Here is a 21,183-nt window from a genome sequence, read left to right on the forward strand (position 1 = left end):
ATAATATTTTACCCCGATTTAACTAATCTAAGCAGTACCTTTACACTTTGTGGTTGAATAGAATATCAGATTTCAACAGTGGCTAGTTCCTACGTGATTAGGAAAAACATGTTTGTCATGGGAGTAAAAAAATAAAATTTGTTTGTTAAATTACACATAAATATAAGGTACAAATGTATTTTTAAAATACAGATTAAAATAATCACACGCGTTGTGTACATACGAAAATACAGTATTTAATATTCAATATACACAGACACATTTATGATAAATGCAACTATTTGGCGAGACCGCTTCCCTCGGGGTCCTTCCTGTCCCTCATTTCCATACACATAGAAACTCTAGACGGTGTGCTAACATATCCTAGCTCTGGCGCACATCTTGAAGTAGTTTGTTAATCTCAGCCACTAGCTCGCTGGCATCTATAAGTTCGTGTTTCCCGTCGTTAAGGTGGTTAAGCACATTGTCAAAATCATCTTCCTCATAGTTTTCGGGGATTTCCTCCATGGCCGGAAGCCATTTGGAAGCAGGCTGCACGCTGGAATGAGCTCCAAGCGGGGGGCCAGAGTTGTTGGTGGGATTTTGGAAGTGGGTAGTGGCTGCCCAGGCTGCCACCCCCTGTGGGTAGCCCGCAGATTTGGCGGGCACGGGTCCCTTCCTGCGTTCCAGGGAGTTGGACCGATCCGTCTCGCTGCACTCAGAATAGCTGTCCAGGGAAGGGGGTAAGAGGCGCTGGAACACGCTGCTCATCTCCGAGAGCAGGGAGGATGTGCTGGTATCCCCAGAATCCTCCTCACTTGGGGAGTCCTTTCCAAAGGTGGAAAAACTCTTCTTCTTCTCCCCGGATTCGGCAGGCTGGTTGTCATCTTCAAGACTGGGATGCGGATGCTGTTGCTGGGGCTGCGCTGGAAATTCCTCGCCCGGGATGAACATGTTGCTTCTGTAATCGGAGGATGGGGAGGGCAGCGGCGGCATCCAGCACTGGTCGGAGTGGCCCAGGACTCTGCACTCCTCGGTGCACAGCCTCATAGCTACGCGCAAGGAAAACGGGAAGAGTCATCATTATATTCGCCTGGCAGGAAAATGCAATTTTATTTATTTATATTTTTTTATTTTTTGACACTGGGGATTGAATCCAGCGCCATATTACCTCCATGTTCCCCCTCCAGCCCAATTTTATTTATTTGTAATTTGGAAACAAAGTCTCACTAGACTGCTGAGAGCCTTGCCAAGTTGCCAAGGCTGGCTTTGAACCCGCAATCTTCCTGTCTCAGCCTTTCAAGTACTGAGATTACAAGTGTGTATCACTACACCTGGCTTTTTTTTTTTTTTTTTTAAGTAGAGGAAGACAGGTTTAAACTGCTACCATGATGCTGACCTGTTAGGAGACACATTGGATGGGCTATAATCAAGGTTTTAATTTGAATACTAGTTTTATGGACTTCAAAAAGTCATATCTTGTTATATTTTTTTCTTCTTTATTGAATAATAAAGTGTGGGGCTATCACTCATGGACTTCTCAAGAATATTCTATATTCCAGAAAACGAGAAAATGGATTGATGGTTTAAACATGAGAATGACAGGCAAAGAGATATGGTATGAGTAATGAAATAAATGATAAATCAACTTTTAAGGTGAAACCCTTAACTGTAGAATGCCACCAGATAATCCTTCAGTAACACATTTGAGTAGCTTTCTTAATATTAAGATTTGTCTGACCCGCTTCATTTTTAATGGAGGCATTGGAAATATAATTAGTTATCAGGTAATTACATTTGTTAACCACTCTTAGAAGTTTTATAAATTATTTATTGACTTGTTACTTAAAATAATAGTGAAAAGTAGCCTTAACTACAGGGCATCTGCAATTACCCTGTGATGAAGTCTTTTTTTTAATGGCTCAAAACACATTAATATTCAAATACATGGAAAAATCATCAAAAGTTAAAGTATACTAAAAATTATATTTCTTAGTTCTTGTAGGCATTTTGATGCTCTATTGGGTTATGAGTGGCCACAGAGAGAAAATGAGAGACATGGAGAAAACAGAAGATGAAAACAAAAAGAATCTCTCGACTTGGGAAATACGATAACTACGCTACATGAAAACTAGGAAATTGAAAGGTTTCAAATATGTTCCACAAATTATCCATTTATTTCAGAGGAAGCTCGGTCTTTTCCATATCATGATTTCATTTTGAACCAAAGAACAGAATTTCAGAAAATGAAAGTAATTCTCTCAGACATGAAAGAAAATTGAACTGATATTGGCCAAACCCATATGTCCAGTGACAAATTTTATAGATTTGGCTACTTAAAAAACATTTTGCCAGGTGTGGTGGCACACACTTGTAGTCCCAGCACTTGTGAGGCTGAGACAGGAGACTGCGCAGGTTCAAGGCCAGCCTCAGCTACTTAGTGAGGATCTCAGCAACTTAGTGAGACCCTGTTTCCAAATAAAATATAAAAAAATATGTTTGAGTGCATAGCTCGGGTGTAGAAAGCCTCTGGGTTCCATCTCCATAACCACAATAAATAAAATAAATAAATAAATAAATAAACATTTCTCATCCTCATTATTACTAGAATTAGTAATTATTACTCATTATTATTATTATTATTATTATTATTAGGATTGAACCCAGAGGCATTCTACTTCTGAGCTACGTTCTCCAGCCCTATTTTATTTTTTATTTTGAAACAGGATCTCACTAAATTGCGGAGGGCTTCATTAAATAGCTGAGGCTGGCTGTGAACCTGAGATCCTCCTGTCTCAGCCTCCCAAGCCCTGGGATTACAAGTGTGCATTACCATGCCCAGTAAGGGATGGCTTTTGAAGATTGCCGAATCTCTTGGAAGGGGAGAAAAGCTGCCTATGCATCTCTCTGTGACATCCCTGTCACCCAGCAAAGTTATCTGTGTAGTGTAGGTGTTCTCTACATATTTCCTGATTGAGAAATGAAAAGGGTAATGGTGAAAATCAAAAAAGAAGAAATAATGGTCTTTGTTTCATGGTAGAGATATCACTGCTCTTCCATGATGGATTCTTCAAGACAATTCTGTTCTTAATCTCCCTCCACACTAGAGAAAATTAGGTGGACAAAAATGGATAGAAGTGTTGGGAATGGAGAAAAATGGGGCTGCTGAGAAGTCTATGAATAGAAAAGATGCGTGGGGAAATGCAGGAAAAAAATGTGAATACCAATAGGATGTGAAAGACGGGAGGAATAAAGACAGAGAGGATGAGCATGTAGCACCACTGAGTCATTTTGCTGTCCATGAAGACTCACTGGACGTGGGCCTGTATGTTTGTATCTCTTTGAATTTCACTCTAATAGAGAATTGCATTGCATCCGTAAAAGCATGCAAATAAAAATAAGTAGATAGGTTAGATCAAAGGGACAAGCAAGGGTGATTTAAGAATAACCGCAGCTACTTGGAAATATTTACCATCTGATGTTTTGCATTATTTGATGGGGACAACAGCAAAAAATAGTTAAAGCCACTGGAATAACTTTTAGAGCAGGGAGGTTTTCTCATTGGTAAAATAACTATCACAGTGGTAATGATTTTTCCCCTAAATTCCCCGAATCTCTGAAGATGGAAATGAAACCTGTATATATTGTCTTTCTCACATCCTGCCAGGAGGAAAGAGAACAGACCTGCTGACACCTCATTTATTCTTCTGGTCTTTAACTCTGTGGTTTTAGGTTTGGAATGAACTTCTTTGTCTTCCTCCTTTGATTGGCTTTGTTTTATTTAAAGTGTAATGATTGGAGAGGGGCATACAAAGGCTTCTAAGAAATCTAAATGTGATCACATTTTCTAAAGACCTGAAGACAATGAATATGGAACCAATAATATAATACCACACACTCTGCATGACAAACTCAATCTGACAGTTTAGAGCCACAGATATATTTGATCATAGAAATTATTTTTAAACTGTAAATGCTATTTACAATAAGCATTGTGGCTTTAATTATAGAATAATAAAGCAACTTTAAAACAAAAATTAAAGAAAAATAATGAAAAGAGACTAATATAGAGGATGGCAGAGAGAGAGAGAGAGAGAGAGAGAAGGAGGAGGAGGATGAAGAGAAGGAGGAAGAGGAGGAGGAAGAAGATAGAAGAGACCATTTCTTGCAATTTCAATGATGCTCTCAATTTTTTCCCTGGAGACTCAACTGTTTGCAAACATTCTTGGAGTTGCCATAATTCAATACTGCAAATATTCCTTCCAACCATGCAGGGATCCGGATTTGTTGGCAAGTATCTATTTTTTTCTCTTACTTACTGGAAGTTCTGCCAGGTGGTTAAGTTTCCCCGAGGGGGGATGAAGGATGTGGCGAAAGCAGAAGCTGTTCTTGGCCACTCCATGGACTAGGCACTCTGTGACTGTGCTGTGCCTTAAAGGTGGGGCAGGAAGTAAACCATGGGCTCTATGGAGGAAAGCCTGTGCCTAGCTTCTATCAAGTCATCAGCCACTGGGCTACAACTCATGCATCTATGAAGACCCTGTCATACGTGAAGTGCCCTGATACCACACTGCTCTCAAGAGACTTTAGATCTAGTTCAAGTATAGGGTATAAATATTCAAAGTTCCAAATTAGATGATGCTAAGGGCATGCCAAGAAACAAGACCGGAGGTAAGGGCTGATGTCATTTAAGAGAGAGAAACATTTTAGATACGCGTGGCATTGATATACACAGAGTAAGTAAAAATATTTCAGGGTTCTTTTGTGGGGTGGGAAGGATAGAATGAGTAAAGGATTGGGGTGGTATGGAGAGGGCTGCCTGTGTCTATCGCAAACATCACAAAAATGGCCAGATTGAGAGTCAGTAAGCTAGGCATAGATTTCATTCACTTTTGAATACCAAGACAAATAATTTTGTTCGGTGTTGCTGAGCAACAAGAGTCAGGTATCGAATTTGAGCCAAAAATATAAATTAAAATGTTCCATAAAGGTTATGTAAGCTGTGTAAAATGAAGATTTGACAGTGGGAGGAGCCAGAAGAGAAGTAATGTGGCTTATACACTGGTACAGTAAACCAGCCAGGAAAGAAAGGCCAGGACCAAGCGAGGACACCTACCCAGAGAACAAAGAAATGAGAAAGTATTCCCAGAAAGTATTCACAGAGGACAGAGGATGGACTGTTGGGGATGGACTCAGTCAAGGAGTGTCACAAGAAGCAGGCTCAAGCCTTTGTAAGTCATCCTGATGCCAGACAGAACATTGGGAAAAATAGAGATTGTGCGTGCATGTGCTTAGAGTTATAGCTCAGAGTTGTATGAATAAGAAAGAAAACAGTAACATACATGAGCCAACAAACTAAAATGCATGCTGATTTTATTGCTCGGAGTGCAGGATGTGTGTGTGCGGATTAAGAAGATGAGTGACCAGAAATGACCCTCCCTGTTGGCAAGCAATGAGATGCAGCACAATCTATATTTGTTCACGAGCTAATGCAGAAAAACAGTTGGAATCAGACACTTAGGTCCTAAAAACACACGGGCTTTAGGGAAAACTGTGCTGAACTCTGTTAATGACATTCAGATGTGGACTTGCATTTTTCTCTGCTTAGGATATTTCCTGAGAATATAAGTTTATAAAAGACAAGTTTTATACCTTAATGTGCCTGCAGCAGAAATTGCCAAGATGAATAAAACACTGGAATATTAGTAAGGTATAAACCGAATGAGGCTCATCAATAAGGAGTGCCTATATCTCAACAGGCATTCAATATGCACAGTGTAGTCTAGGCTGGCCACACAGAAATACGCTCCCTGGACCATGGGTGCCTTCTCTGTACCCTTTGACTCCAGGAGAGCTGAGGGGTGCCACCTGGAGGAAGGTGGCTTATGGGGCAGAAACGTAGATTTTATAATCTAATCTGTTGTACTGCAATGTCATACCCCAGCAGAATAGCTTTCCCACAGTATGCCGGGATTAAGCGTGATTGTGTGAATATAGAATTTTTTTAAATGGCTGTCTGCATGTGAATGGATTATTAATAGTAATATAAATGTAATTTCCTAATTTTGAAAAAAAAAAGTGACATGGATGGAGGTTAAAGCCACTCACCAGATCAGACACACTGTGGTCTAGTTTATTTGTGTCGCCCTGTTGCTTCCCAATGTCTTTATTTGGTAACATTTGTCATTACTACTGCTACTACTCCTGCTGCTGCTACTGCTGCTACTACTACTGCTGCTGCTACTACTACTACCACTACTGCTACTACTACTACTACTACTACTACTGCTACTACTACTACTGCTGCTGCTACTACTACTACTACTACTACTGATACTACTACTACTACTGCTGCTACTACTGCTACTACTACTACTGCTGCTGCTACTACTGCTACTACTACTACTACTGATACTACTACTGCTACTACTACTGATACTACTGCTATAATTCAAATGCAAGATAACACCTGCCATGAACATATGTGGAGGATGCAAATGAAAATACAGAAAAGAATAAATGAGGAGTCTTGACCTTTATATAATAAATAAATGAATAAGTAAGTAAACAAATGAATGAATAAATAAATAAGGGCAAGAGGCATAGCTAAGTGGCATAGCATATGTTTTGCATGCACGAGGCTCTGGGTTCAAATCCCAGCACCAAAACCAACCAAAGAAATAAATAATAAAGCATAAATAGAAAATTAAACTATACTTATGATTAGTTATTAGGATTATACAATTTTAGAATGAAAAGGACACTAAGCATTCTTTATTCCCACAAATTGCCAGGGTATCCAGGCCAGAGGAAGTTATTCTTCATTTTATTATGATTAAAAATTTAAATTTCATATAAAATTTAAAATATATAAAACAATCATGATATTAGGCCCATCAAGTTACTTTTTGACTTTATGAATTATTGTTATCTGAGAAATTATATCATTCAAGGTTAGGGTTCTGTCATTATCACAGAATCATGGAAATTCAGCTAACTCCTTCATTATATCATTAAGAATGATAACTGGTTATTTTTGAGCAAGATGTCTGAGGATATATATATATATATATATATATATATATATATATATATACACATACACATATAGTGTATATATATATCCACACATATATACATATTTAGTATATATAGTATAGATGAGTGTATACAGAGTATATACAGAGTGTATATAGAATATAAATATGCATACACACACAGAGATTTCTCTTCAAATACACTAAGAATTATTGTGTAGACAGGGTCATGTGCCCTCCCAGTCCTTTCTTTTTTTTTTTTTTAGTGTTGATTATTTTACCTAGTGAGTAGGGACTGCCTGTCAGGTATGGAGGGAATGATCATAGACAAAGGGAACTCTTGTTTGTCAAGAACACACCAGTCTACTGGTAGCAATGGACTCAAATTAAATAACCCTAGGAAAGTATAAGTAACCCTCATTAGTGCTATGATGAAAAGTACAAATAACTTCTAAGAGAAATAACAAAAGAAATTGATGAAGCCTTAAAGAGACACAGGAAGGCAAACTTGAGAAGTAACATTTGCATAGATTTAAGTTTAATTTAACCAAGAAGAACTGAATTAAGTATAGTTAAAGAAAAAGCAAAATGTAAGCTGGTAAAATGTTGAATATTGGTGAAAAGGGAAGTCACAAAAATGGTGAAAGAAATTGTGAGTGCAAGTCCAGAATGCAAAGGAGTCAAGTCACATTAAAGGAACTTTAAAAAGTTGTAGGAAGCCAGGTGTGGTGGCACATGCTTGTAATCCCAGGATTCGGGAGGCTGACACAAGAGGAACATAGTTCGCGGCCAGCCTCAGCTACTTAGTGAGGCCCTTTGCAACTCAGTGAGACCCTGTTTCAAAATAAAGAAAAAAATAGGGCTGGGGGTGTAGCTCGGAGGTAGAATGCCCCTGGGTTCCATCCCCAATACCAAAAGAAAAAAAAAAAAAAAAAAGTTGCTGGCTTTGAATGTGCAATCCTCTTGTCTCAGCCTCCCAAATACTGGGATTATAGGCAGGCAGCACCACATCAAGCCATTCCCTCCCAGTCTTTTCTATACTTTCATTCAACCAGAGATGTCATATCTATTACTGTAATAAAATGAATAAACAACATTTAGCAACTATAAGAAGGTCGATAAGTCTTAGGAAATAGGAACAAATTAGCTATGAGGAAAGAAAAACCATTTTCTTCTCCTCAGGGGAAAAAAAATAGCAGCACCTGTTGCTTTGCATGTTTGAGAGACTAGTGTTTAAGAGTGTGGACATTGGCTTGAATCTCACCTCTTCTGTGTATAGATTGCCTGATTTGGAATGTATTTCCCATTTTTTTTATAAGATTCAGTTTTCAAAAGTACAAACTAGACTGTTGTGACTACCACCACGATGCTAATTCCAAGGCCAGGCCTCAGGAGAGACCAGGCAGGTAAGGGGCTTCGCCTGAGCCTGTGGTCTGCAACCTGGGCCCGGGATAAGCCCTGGGACACTGCTGGAAGTAGCCCTGCTGTTGCTTCTCCTGCTGCTGTGGCTACTGTCACCAAGAGCTCTGTTTATTTTCTATCCACTCTTTTTTTTCTGCATTTGGAAAATACATGCTAGACAGAATTAAGATGAGCAATAGACTGCTGTTCTTTCACTTACCAAACAGCAGTCATCTGATTAATGTTCACAGAATTTAGAAATATAGACAGCTAAAGACACTCCTGAGGTCCTAAGATTCAACACTGCAGCCCGGAGTCACGGGGTTGCTTCGACAAAGTGGTCAGGATTTACCTGAATGGTTCAGAGAGTTTCTACTGAATAATTAAAAGGAAGGACGCTTGATAAAACGTGGTTCAAAACTTAATAGAATCCCCTCCATTTACTTTTATACTCATATAGTCTCCTCTTGGGTCCCTGTTCCTTTCCCAACACAGTAGAGGGGTAGAATGAAAGATGACAAGATACATTCCCTGTTCATTTTCTGCAAAGATGCATTCTTTCCCCTATTTTTAGTGCTTAAAGTGCACCCTTTCTCATGTATTTTAGTCTCTGATTTTGTACGTCAGTTCCCATCACAGGAAGTGCATTCTCCAAATTACAGTCCAGTTCACCACGATGCACCAAAATAGACTGTCTGAATACAAACCACCACCCAGTAATTTTATAGACAGTTGCTCAAGAGTGTCCTTTGGCACTAGATGGGGTAGAAAAAGGAGGGAAGTGGTTTGGTTCTCTATTCTCCCCACCCCGACCCTTCCTTCTCGTCTTATGAAGCTCTCAGGCTCACTCTTTCTCTCTCCCAGTTGTTTACCAGGCATCTTTTAAAAAAGAGATCATTTTAAAATATCTCAGTTTCTGTTCATGGCTAATAGTGTACAGATCACAAATACTTTTCGTGCAGAGGGCAAATAAAGAAGAAAGAGAAGCCTGAGGGAGGAATGTTCATTTGACTGGTATTGTCGTAGACCCGAAAGTAGTCATCTGTCATCACCCTCTTACCTGCTGGAATTCTTCCATCTGTGAGAAAAAGGTCACTGAATCCTTCGCCCAGCAGCCTGTCTATTGGAGAGTCTCGCCCCAAATCATAATCACTGTCTCCTGCTTCGCTGTCACCGCGGCCACTGTCTTTCAAGCTAAATTTGTCCATGTCTTGAAGGGCATATCTAGAAAGATCAATCACAGATAATATGGTTTTCAATCTTCAGCGTTTATGCTATCTGAGACCGAACTGGTAACACAAGGACAATTCATACCTATAGCTCCTGGAATATTTGTTTCCTCGAAAACTTGGTCTTGGCTGATACTGGCCCTGATGAAGCATAGAGAGAAGCTGGGAGACCTGCTGGAAACCAAAGAGACAAAACTGATTCCTGGAAACAAACCTCCAAGTTCTCATGTGCTTTATGCAAGGAAAAACAGCTGTTACTGCAGACTCAGTGACAGTGACCGACAGCTGTGTCTCCCGTCACGTAGGAGATTTGCATGACCAATGCAGACAGACGAGTAGCCGGCCACCAAGTGTAAGTGAAGTACATCCCTGGGAGAGTCGAGTGACCGACCGATGCAACTGAGTTTGTGAAACAACACTCCCTTTTAAATAACTGATTAATTTCCCTTGTAGTTCAGGTAACAAGATCGGGCTGCAAAAATCCCTGGAACATGCTGTAAAATACGTTAAAACCACCTCTAGCCAAAACAATATCAGAACATTTTGCAAAGTTAAACAGACATAGCATGCCCTGAAATGAGATTTTTGAAGGCCTCGGAGTTTGACTTTTCCAGCAGAGGCGACAACAATGAGAATGAACTAAATCCTTTCACCCTTTGGCTTCCCAGCATCCTCATCTGGAAGGTGTGAGATATTAATTAAAGAGTCCCTTGGGGGCTTCCCATTTACTTTTTGATATCATGCATCTTGCATGCAATAATATTATTTACAAAAACAAACTGAAAACAGTATGCTAAGATATGGGTACCTACTACATGTCCACAATGTAACTTGAACCCTATCTGCATAGTATTGCATATTATTACTGGGAACTTGAACCCTATTTGCATATTATTGCATATTATTACTAGGAACATTTAAGAACTAACACAACAGCTGTATATGCGACAGCTGGGCGCTATCAGTGAAGGAATTGCAGTTTATGATCTTACCTCAACCGCAGGGGTGGCGTGCGTGAGTTCCAGTGAGAAATTCTCTGGCACATGGTTCGATGAGATGGTCACCAAACTGTTGAGTGACTGGTGACTGTTGTGACTCTGGCGGCTGCCCATCTGCCCTCTTTCTAAGGTAGGCGATGAAGATGGGGATGATCTGTGATGAGACCTGATGGGCAGGGTACCATTTATGGTAGGCACCAGTGTGATGTCCCCTTTGTGAATCTGCCTTGATGGCCTCTTGGGGTGGTGCTGGTACGTTGATTCTGCCACCCTGCAGTTGTAGGACCTCGTGTCTTTCTTTTCTCGGTTACACCTCGTTGCAAAGAGGACCATAATAACCAACAGCACTGCACAAATTGCTCCTAAGGAAATGATTATAATCATAGAGACATCCAAGGAAGCCTGGCTCACGGAGGTCATCACGGTGCTTGTCACTGAATCTGCATAATCGAAGAGCGTGCACTTCAGGAAAACTTTGGTGTGCTGCTGAGGGGTGCCTTTGTCCTGGATGAGCACTGAGAGCTCCCATTGCTCCGGGTACGTGACGGAGTCCATGCTTACGTTGGTATGAATGTCACAGGTTCGTGGATCCATTATGAAGATCCTCTTCTCATTCCCAGCTACGAGGGAGCAGCTGAGTTCAGCATTGACACCAGAGTCTCTGTCAATCGCCCTTATTCTTGTGACGTGGAAGCCACTTTCGGCCCCCTTGGGGATGGAGATTTCGGCAGTGTTGTTGTGCAGGGTGGGCCCTATAACCACCGGAGCGTTGTCGTTTTCATCCATGATGGTGAGCACCACTGTGGCGTTGCTGACGAGTTGATTCGGGCTCCCTCCATCTCTCGCTTCCACCATGAAAGTGATCTGACTCACCTCTTCGTGGTCGAAGAGTTGGAGGGCATAGATGGCTCCATTGGATGGGTCTATGGTTACATAGGTAGTTATGGAACGCCCCAGGATGAAACTCTCCAAGATGGTGTACGTCACTTGGCCGTTCTCTCCGAGGTCAGGATCGGTGGCCAGGACCGTGGTGATATACTCCCCTGGCAAGTTGTTCTCTTTGATTACCAATTCATAGCGGCTTCTCTGGAAGCGGGGTGGATTGTCATTTACATCGCTGATCTGAACAGTAAAATGTTTCACTGTTGACAGGCTGGGTGTCCCCTTGTCCTCGGCGATTATCGTCAAACTATATTCAGATCTCTTTTCTCTGTCCAGAGTCGCATTGGTCAAGATTACATAGTTGTTCTCATAAGTCTTTTGCAGTTTAAAGTGACCATGACCATGAAGTTTACAAACTACTTCTCCATTCAGCCCAGAATCTTTATCCTGAACCTTGACCAAAGCCACAAATTTATCAATAGGCTCCCCTTCAAGAATATAAGATATTTCTTCTTTCCCAGGGGACATGAGGTTTATATTAATTTCTGGCTTATTGTCATTAACGTCCACGACTTTAATTACAATTTTGCAGTGAGCTGGGATGGAATTCGGACCCATATCTTGAGCCTGAACGTCAATCTCATAGGACTTGGTGATTTCGTAATCCACTTGCTGGAAAAGAGTCAGATGCCCACTTTCGGGATCAATTTTGAAAGTCTCTATAATTTTGGGAGACACATGGGTACTGAAAGAATATACAATTTTCCCATTAGCGCCCTCATCTGGGTCAGTGGCATTCAGATCCAGCAGCAAAGTGCCCACAGGAGAGTTTTCCAAGAGTTGGATTACATAAGATTGCTGCTCAAAAGCTGGGCTGTTGTCGTTGGAGTCTGAAATGCGGATCTTGAGGATGGAGGAGCCAGACCTCTGGGGTACTCCCATGTCTGAGGCAGTGAGCTGGAGCTCGTAGCTGGCCCTCAGCTCCCGATCCAGCTCTCTCACCACGATGAGTTCGGCGTACTTAGCCCCATCAGTTCTAGTGCGAACCTCGATATCGAAAAAATCATTGGCAGAGAGAGAATACGTGTGCAGGGAATTCTCCCCGACATCTGGATCGAATGCACTGTCCAGGGGGATGCGAGTCCCCACCGCGGCACTCTCCGAGATCTCGATGGGTATGAGAGCTCTGGAGAACTGGGGAGAATTATCATTAATGTCCAGCACTTCGACTTCAATGTGGAAAAGCTGCAGATGTTCTGTGGGCAGGGTGATCACATCAAACTCTATGGAACAGTTCGAGTTTTTTTGGCATAGCTGCTCCCGGTCGATTGTAGCGCCTATGCTTATTTCTCCATTTTCCTCGTTGACTACGAGTAGAGGAGAGTTTCCCCTTTGCATAGCTCGGAAACGAACAGCAGCCGGGTTGGGAAGCTTGGATAAAACATCTGCCACATCCTCTGATAGTCTCGCAATTACCGAACCGAGCCTCTGCTCCTCGTAAATCCTGTATTTCAAACTCCTGCCCAGTACCTCCCGGTGGAACGATACCACCAGGAGTGCAAAAAGAATTCTAAAGTGCATCTTAGTATTCATGGGCGGCCTTGGTCAGGTCTGGGAGACTCCCCCTCTCAGAGCCAGTTTAAAACAGCAAAGCAATCCCCTTAACTTCCTTTGGCAACTTAAAACCAAGCGACATTCGGCCCTGGAAACTCGAAAGCGTCTCTTAATAACACAGCACCGCGGTTAATAGATAGCTCGCGAACTTTTCTCTGATACACACCGTGTCACGACTCCCAGAGAGCGGCGTGGAGCCGGGTCCCGGCGTTCATTTCCTCGGCGTCCGCGCTCTCCCTGGGCTGGAGACTGTCACCTCGGCACGGTCCCCCTGGTGTGGTCGGAATCCATGTAGGGGAGGGGTCCCCGCGGAGTCTGCAGTGTCTTTTCCCGGGCGATTTTTTTTTTTTTTTAATTCTTTTCCTCCCTTTCTCTGCTCGGCTGCAGACTACACACCCGTGATTGCTGACTCCAGTAGAAAATCTGTACAACTTCACTTCAACTCAGACAAAGCTCTCGCCCGGCGTGTGTTGAATCGCTTCCAGCCAATCAGCGAGCTCCCCAATCAAAAGCGATGCAGTCACTGGAGCGAGGGAGGGCGCGGGCCGAGGATGGAGAGGCGCGGGGATGGGGGAGGAGTGTGGGGCGGGGGCGCGGGGCGGCCGGGGTGGGAGTCCTCCCTCCCCCTCCTCCTCTCCGGCTTTCAATCTCCGGCATTCAGTCTCTCTGAGCGTGCCGCGACAAAGGGGAGACAAATTACAGAAGAAAAACTTTAAATCAACTTCTGGTCGCCTTTATTTATAGGGCCCTTGAAAATGGTTCTTGTTTTCTTAATTGCCCTTGCTTGTGCCACAAACATGCAGACGTCTTGCTTCCCCGAGGGTCCTTAAGTGCTGGTTTAACTTAAAAATACCTCTAAGTGCATTTTGTCCGGGGGAAGGAATTTAATAAAATTTGAAAACTTGCTTCTAATTATGCCCTCCACCCCGCCTCCTTCCCCTCCCCCTCGGTAAAGGCTTAGAGGTCCCGTCCCCTTTCGGAGCCCAGCAGCAGCAGCAGCAGTAGCAGATTTTCTTGGGGCTCTGTTTTATAGAACAGAACAAGTAAAGAGGTTCCATTTTCTGTTTGCTTTCATCTTTCTTCTTTGAAGATAAGAAAAAGGTCTATCTTGCACTCTTGATTTATCTTAATTAGCAAGATGTAAAGGAACACCTCGGAATTTGGAACTAATTAATAATCTAATTCTACCTTATATCACTCCTTTCCTTGAGTTCCGGCAAAATTGCTCATGATCTTTCTTTGTCCTGTACATAAAAAAAATAAAATAAAATCCTATTTATCTTGGGCAAAAGACATTTCACGCTCTAGCTTGCCAATTTCTATCTAAAGCTACCATCTATAAAAGGTGAGTCTTCACAGGGGGGGGACTTGGACTCAAGAGTTTACAAGTCAAATTTGTATAATATATGCATTATTTATAAAAATACTTTTCAGATATGTATTTTTTAAAAAAACACCCAAAGCTTGTTTACACTGACAAATGAAACGGCTGAGCTGAAAATTGCATTTTGTGCACATCAAAATGCTAGAAATATCCTGGGAGGCATGAGCTCTATCCAGGTCACAGAAACTGATATGGTATTCTTATTTGGAAATATGATTATTTATGATGTTCTTTAGGCGCTGCAGTTCCTTTTAAGTTTATCATTGTGGCTCTATTCTTGCTCTTTCTTATTTTTCTGCCTTCTGCTTTACTCCTCAGCTGTCTTCACCCACTTCATCCCACTTCATTATTATTCTCTCACACTGTCACGTTTTTCTGTTTATTTTTTTTTCCTAGTCTCCACTTTGGTCCCCAGAAATTTTTTTTTAAAAAAGTAATTTTCTGATTTTTCCACTTTACTTACTCTCAGCAGAGTGCAGAGCTCAGCTAAAGTCACTAAGAAGCTTTTTTTTTCCAAAAAAAAGAAGAAGAGAGAAAGCCAAGGAATCTCAGCGTGAACCCTCCCTCTCTTTAGGCATTCAAAAGCATTTTATAAGCCATTGTCTTTTTTTCCCCTCCTGAAACCAGTGCTCTGTGGCAAACTGCAGACTAGAAATGCCTGCTATGAATGTATTTAGTACTGGGTCACCCTGATGAACATTCTGCCCCCATGAATAATACTGTTTTACAAGTTTGTAGCCCTTTCAAATCGCTGGTCCCCAAGCCCTGTAGACAAACTAGGAAAACTACCATAAGCCACTGGGACTTTAGAAACCCATAGCCATCTGGCCTAGATCTCTAACAATCTGAGCCAATAATTATATCAATTCAGGCTTTAGTGAACCCCTCGGCAAACTCCAAAAGCGCAAAGAAAGGAATTAGTGACTATTCAAAGTTGGGGTGAGAATTCAAAGGTAATCTAATTCCATTAGTTCTAGGAGAGCTTTCTTTGTGAATCTGATGTCTACCTCTAAAAAACTTCAAGAGCACTGGATTTGATTACTTTAATATAGAGAACATTTTTTTCATATGCTTAAAAATATTTTAGATACTTCTTTTCTTTACAGCAGTGTGCCTGAACATGAAAAACAATTGTGAGACATAAACTGGTGTAATCTACTAAAATACTCAAAGTCAGTTGTAAGTTAATGTATATAGTCATTAAGAACGTGTTCATATAAATCTTTTAAGAACTTGGGTTCCATTCATGGAGAATAGCTTGCTTTACAAACTGTGATATTTCTACCAAATTATGTTTTCCATTTTAGATTGCTAATCTCTCCTTGAGAAGTTAGACGCATCTACTTGAAATTGTGTGTTTGATCTATTCTTAATATATGCCTCTTTGTTCTTTGCAAATTCGTTTTCTTTTTTCTTTCTTTCTTTATTGCAGTGGTGAGGGTTGAACTCAGGGTCTTGCACATCAAATGCTCTACCACAGAGCCATGCACCCAGCCATCAATGGTATTTACATACTCTCTGTTTTTTTTTTTTCAAAAAGTACAAAATTAAAAAGAAATTATCTTTTTATAATTTCAGTTAGTTCCAGTAATTCAAAATTTCCTCATTTGGTATGCTTTCAAACAAAATACCCAAACAAATACTATCTTCCAAACTATTTTCTATCTGTGGAGGCTTTACATTAGGGGGGAAAGCGAGTAAGACTCTATTACTGGTTGACTCATGATGACCCTTTTGAACTTCCTTCGTCCAGAATTTTACAAAGTCATGAAAAGATGATCAGCCTTCCAAGACATCTAAGACAGCTCCTGAATGATGGCTGATGAACTGATCTATCCCACTTTATGATGGCAGCCTTTGTTGACAAAGAGAAGAAATGGCTTCACCTCCTGAGTCCAGAGTAGTGTCCTGAGCTCCTGGATACATCCACCTTGTTCTGCACACTTTATCCATGAATCACCTTTTACCACTTTAGCCTAATTTGACTAAAAAATTACTAAGCCTAATGCTGGGCGTGGTGGTGCACGCTTGTAATCCTAGCACTTGGGAGGTGGAGACAGGAGGATCTCACAGGTTGGAAGCCAGCCGCTGGCTGAAGAGACCCTGTTTCCAAATAAAAAGTATAAAATATGTCTGGGAGTGGAGCCTGGAAGTAGAAGGGTTTCCAGTAACCCCAGTACCACCAAAATAAATAAATAAATAAATAAATAAATAAATAAATATTATTTAGCCTAGAAAAAAGATACTAGCAGGTATATGCAATACATCTTGTCACTTATAACAGCACTTTTATTATGCCATTTATTTTAAATGCTTCCATGTGAAAGAGAATTAACTTTTATCTTTCTAAATATTTATTTTTTTTCTCCATTTGAAGAAGAAAAGAAATCTAGGACTCAACTGTAATATTAAAATATTACATACATTGCATACAGAATAATGTCCCTTAGCTAGGTGCAGTGACACATGCCTGTATCCTTTTACTTAAGAGGCTGAAACAGGAAGATCATAAATATGAGGCCATCCAGAGAAATTTGGTGAGACCATGTCTCAAAAAAAAAAAAAAAAAAGCCGGACATGGTGGTGCATGCTTGTAATCCCAGCATTCAGGAGGCCGAGACAGGAGGATAATGCATGGTTTGAGGACAGCCTCAGGTACTTAGGCCCTTTGCAAATCCATGAGACCCTGTTTCAAAATTAAAGAATAACAGATAGGGCTGGGGGTGTAGTTCAGAGGTAGGATGGCCCTGGGTTTAAGCGTAAGTCCTCAGTAACACACACACACACACACACACACACACACACACACACACACACGTCGCTTTTGGCACTGGAATACAACAGAAAAGTCATTAATGTTTTTAAAAAAGGAGGTAATTTTGTTCAAAAGTATCTTCGCTATAAATTTATAATTGTATTAGGATACATGAAATTAAAAAAACATTGATTTCATCTCACCATATCATGTTCTTCCCATCACCACTCCCAACATAGCATTGGTCTCAAAGTCTTTTTGTAGATTGGCGTAACATTCCAGTGTTTATCCATAACATTTGCCAAAGGGAATGCCTTTTAGGAAGAATGCAATCTGCTGGACGTCATACGGCCTTAGTAAGCCTAAATACTCAGCTATATATGCTGGAAAATGGAAAAAGGTTTACCAGACAGAAGTTAGTAAATGTAAGAAATTCCAGTACTCTAGAATGGTTTAAAATAAAGAGCTTATTTTTTTTATTTTTTATTTTATTTTATTATTATTTATTATTATTATTATTTGTGGTACTGGGGTTCCTGGAAGCCCTTCTACCTCCGGGCTACACTCCCAGACCTATTTTATATTTTTGAAACAGGGTCTCTTAGACCAGCATGGCTGGCTTTGAACCTGCGCGATCCTCCTGTCTCCGCCTCCCAAGCGCGGGGATTACAAGCGTGCGCCACCACGCCCGGCAGAGTTTACTTATTTATATGAGCCCAAAATGTTTGATTTCAGGTACTAATAATTGATTGCAGGGCAATTCTGGAAATGTTATTTAACTTCTCTGAGTCTGTATAATCGTTTTTGAGCTTGGTGTGATAATGATTTGCTTTCAAGAAATCTTATAAGTATTTAAATCTTTAGGATTTTTTTCCCCCACAAAGGCTGAGCCAGAGTAGACATACAATGAAGCTTATTTTCTTTTTTCTTAACACCAATTTTTCTGCCTAACACTCCTCGAAGAAAAACATGTAGATTATGTCAAAAGGCTGTGCTTTTTAGACTTTTGGTTTAGATGCTTACAGGATTTTGTGCTTAAGAGTTGAAGCTCTCATGATGTAGGAAGGTCACCGGTGGTTTTTCAGTGATTTGTCATTATTACATTCTTGAATAGATTAGCATATGGAATACTGAATGAATAACATAGAAGTAGGGAGGCGTGGTGGCTCAAGCTCGTAATCCCAATACTTGGGAGGCTGAGACAGGAGGATCGCAGGTTCAAGGACAGCCTCGGCAAGTAGTGAGACTCTTATCAACCTAGTGAGACCCTGTTTCAAAATATAAATAAATTAAATGAATAAATAAATAAATAAATAAATAAATAGGCTGGGGATGTGGCTTGGAGATAGAATGCTCCTGGGTTCCATCGCTAGGACGAAACAAACAATTAAAAAAAAAAAAGCTAAAATCAGGAAGATCACATGTGAAATATTGATATCAAAATTAATTATACTGAACCAAGATGTTCTTGAAAAGTCACTGCTTCATTGTTGGGTCAGACATGAACCCTGTATCTGCCTATTCACCAATCATGTGATACCATTTTATTTATTAAGCATCATAGCACAGCATAGTAGGAAGACAAAAGGATATAATTTGAGATGACATTTTGGCAATAACAAGGAAAGACAAAATTTGTCCAATAAAACTTTCATTTCAAAAGCACTAGTAAGTTTTCTATCAATCATATTGCTTTTTTTTTTTTTTTGGTACTGGGGATGGAATCCAGGGGCATTCTATCTCTGAGCTACACCCTCAGCCCTATTTTTTTATTATTTATTTTGAAACAGGGTCTCACTGAGTCGCAACGGGCATCATAAGTAGCTGAGGCTGTCTGCGAACTGCAGTCCTCCTGTCTCGGCCTCCCAAATGCTGGGATCACAAGCGTGCACCACCACGCCTCGCCCATCTCTCTATGTTGTTGACTGAGTATCCCATTCACTAATCTATCAGAGAATATTATAATGAAAAAGCCCTGAATAATAGAAACTCTTTATTGGAACAAATTCATCAACATAAGATCAAATGCTTGGAAATGAGGATGTTTCCCTTACTATTCTTGGATTTGTTGAATTGAAATAGACTTTGGTACACTCTGATTCAAACCATGTTCCCCTGGGAGGGCCACACACCTGGAGATATCACTGTGCAGGTGCCAGGAGGCAGCATATGCCAGGAGCCAGGAAGAGTTGGAGTCCCTAAAATACAGTGACAGGTGGCAGGTCAGTTTTGTCTGAATGGGCATTAAGCATTTAGGATGTCCTGCCAAAGGTAGCATGCCAATTTCCAGCAGGTGTCTTAGGGTCTGGCAGAAGGCTGTCTACTGAGCCCAAATGAGAGGCATAGAGGTGAGCTGCTCTCCATTGGATGACTTCAGATCTCACAAACAAGCAGGTTATGAAATTAAAGATTAAAATGAGGAGACACAGATACTCAGCAATCCTGTGTTTCGAAAATGAGCACACACTAGGAGCCTCGTCAAATTGTAGGACCAGATCTTAAAGGAATAGGTGGCAGCAACACTTGATGTTAGAGTTACTCATCCCTTAAATTTTTGCCTACCAGGAGAGTTTATCTTGAGGTAAAACCCTAAGCTTACAAAGGGTGTTCCTATAGTTGGAGCTGAGATTCAGGGACAAGTGAGCTCTTAAGTGAGTAGATTTTCTGTTCTTGAAGTATCCTTGGTCTACAGTCGTGTAAGGTCTATAGAACAGCAACACAGGTCTCATCTGGAAGCTAGCTGGAAATGTGGAATTTCAGAGAGCACCCCAGACCTACTTAAACACATATGCATTTTAATAAGATCCTGGGGTGATTCCCATGCACATTAAAGTTGAGACGCATTGCTATGAAGTGTAATCTAGTGTCTGAAGTGATAGAAATGTGAGGATAAATTCTGCCTGCTGTGAGATCTTTACTCCTCTGGGGAGTTTAGAAACAGTTGGCATATGGAGAAGATTACCATAGTAAAGGGCTGGGACTTAGACATCATTAATTCAGAAATATAAGTAGAAGTGATATAAGAAAATGTCTCTATTTAGTTAAATTCATAGAAAGAGAAAGGAAATTAAGCTTCCCACTGGATCCAATGTTTTATACCAATTACGACCCTGTTTATCCATTTAGGTAGAGCAGTTTTCATTAGTGAGGAAAACACTTTTCAGAAAAAAGAGGTCTAATTCTTTTTGAACAGCTATTTTTGGAAGGCAAAAATATTTCCAATTTCATTATACATAAGCACATTTTTATACACTTAAGACTCTGAGGTTGCCTATTTTGCATCTATGAAGTGTACGCAAACTGCGAGCTTGTTTTATGTGTTTTTTCATACCAATGGTCCCTTATCATTTATCAATTCTTCATCATGTGGAAAGCAAATCTCATGCACTACTCATTTATCCTTAACTACTTCCAACAAGTTGACATGTGATAAAAAGTTGACTGTCAAGGTTTGAGTCTTCTGTGTTTAATGTTAAATCCATTCCATGTACAATGCTTTTGGATACGACCCCAAATAAAATACCCAATGATTTTTCAAATAAGAGTATCCGACTGTTCATAGATAAATAGGTATTCTCAAGTTAAAATTTCTATAAAGAGCTAATAAAACTTGGAACTATGGACATCTGCTTAAGGAAAACCGTGTTGATGATTTTTCAGAATACAGTAGATTAAATTAATACAGTTGAAAAGGTGTTTTATCATAGCATGTTAAGTGAGAATAAGTGATCACTTACATATCAGCATCCATTTTGAAAAAAAATTGCCATTAGTAAATACAGATAGTTTATTTGTAACTTTAGGATACAATTGCTCATTTTCTTAGAGTTTGGAGGAAATTATTCACTTCTTGGTCATTAGCCATCACCTCCACCACTTGGAAGGCAAAATTGTATACTACAGT

General features: G+C 40.5%; 1 protein-coding gene across 2 annotated transcripts; it reads right to left on the minus strand.

The window, feature by feature from the left end:
- Positions 1-363: 363 nt before the first annotated feature.
- PCDH18 (protocadherin 18) lies at positions 364-13,119 on the minus strand (the record flags this gene model as incomplete). Of its 2 annotated transcripts, none has more annotated exons than XM_080697509.1 (4): positions 364-1,031; positions 9,478-9,641; positions 9,732-9,817; positions 10,639-13,119. In XM_080697509.1, the coding sequence occupies 4 exons, from the start codon at positions 13,117-13,119 to the stop codon at positions 364-366; spliced, it is 3,399 nt and encodes a 1,132-aa protein (XP_080553635.1). The 2 variants fall into 2 exon arrangements, with proteins under 2 accessions (XP_080553635.1, XP_080553634.1); XM_080697508.1 differs by having other exon boundaries at positions 9,732-9,820.
- Between the last annotated feature and the right edge of the window lie 8,064 nt (positions 13,120-21,183).

The sequence above is a fragment of the Muscardinus avellanarius genome, assembly GCF_963383645.1.
Source record: "Muscardinus avellanarius genome assembly, chromosome: 6".
Classification (NCBI taxonomy): Eukaryota; Metazoa; Chordata; class Mammalia; order Rodentia; family Gliridae; genus Muscardinus; species Muscardinus avellanarius.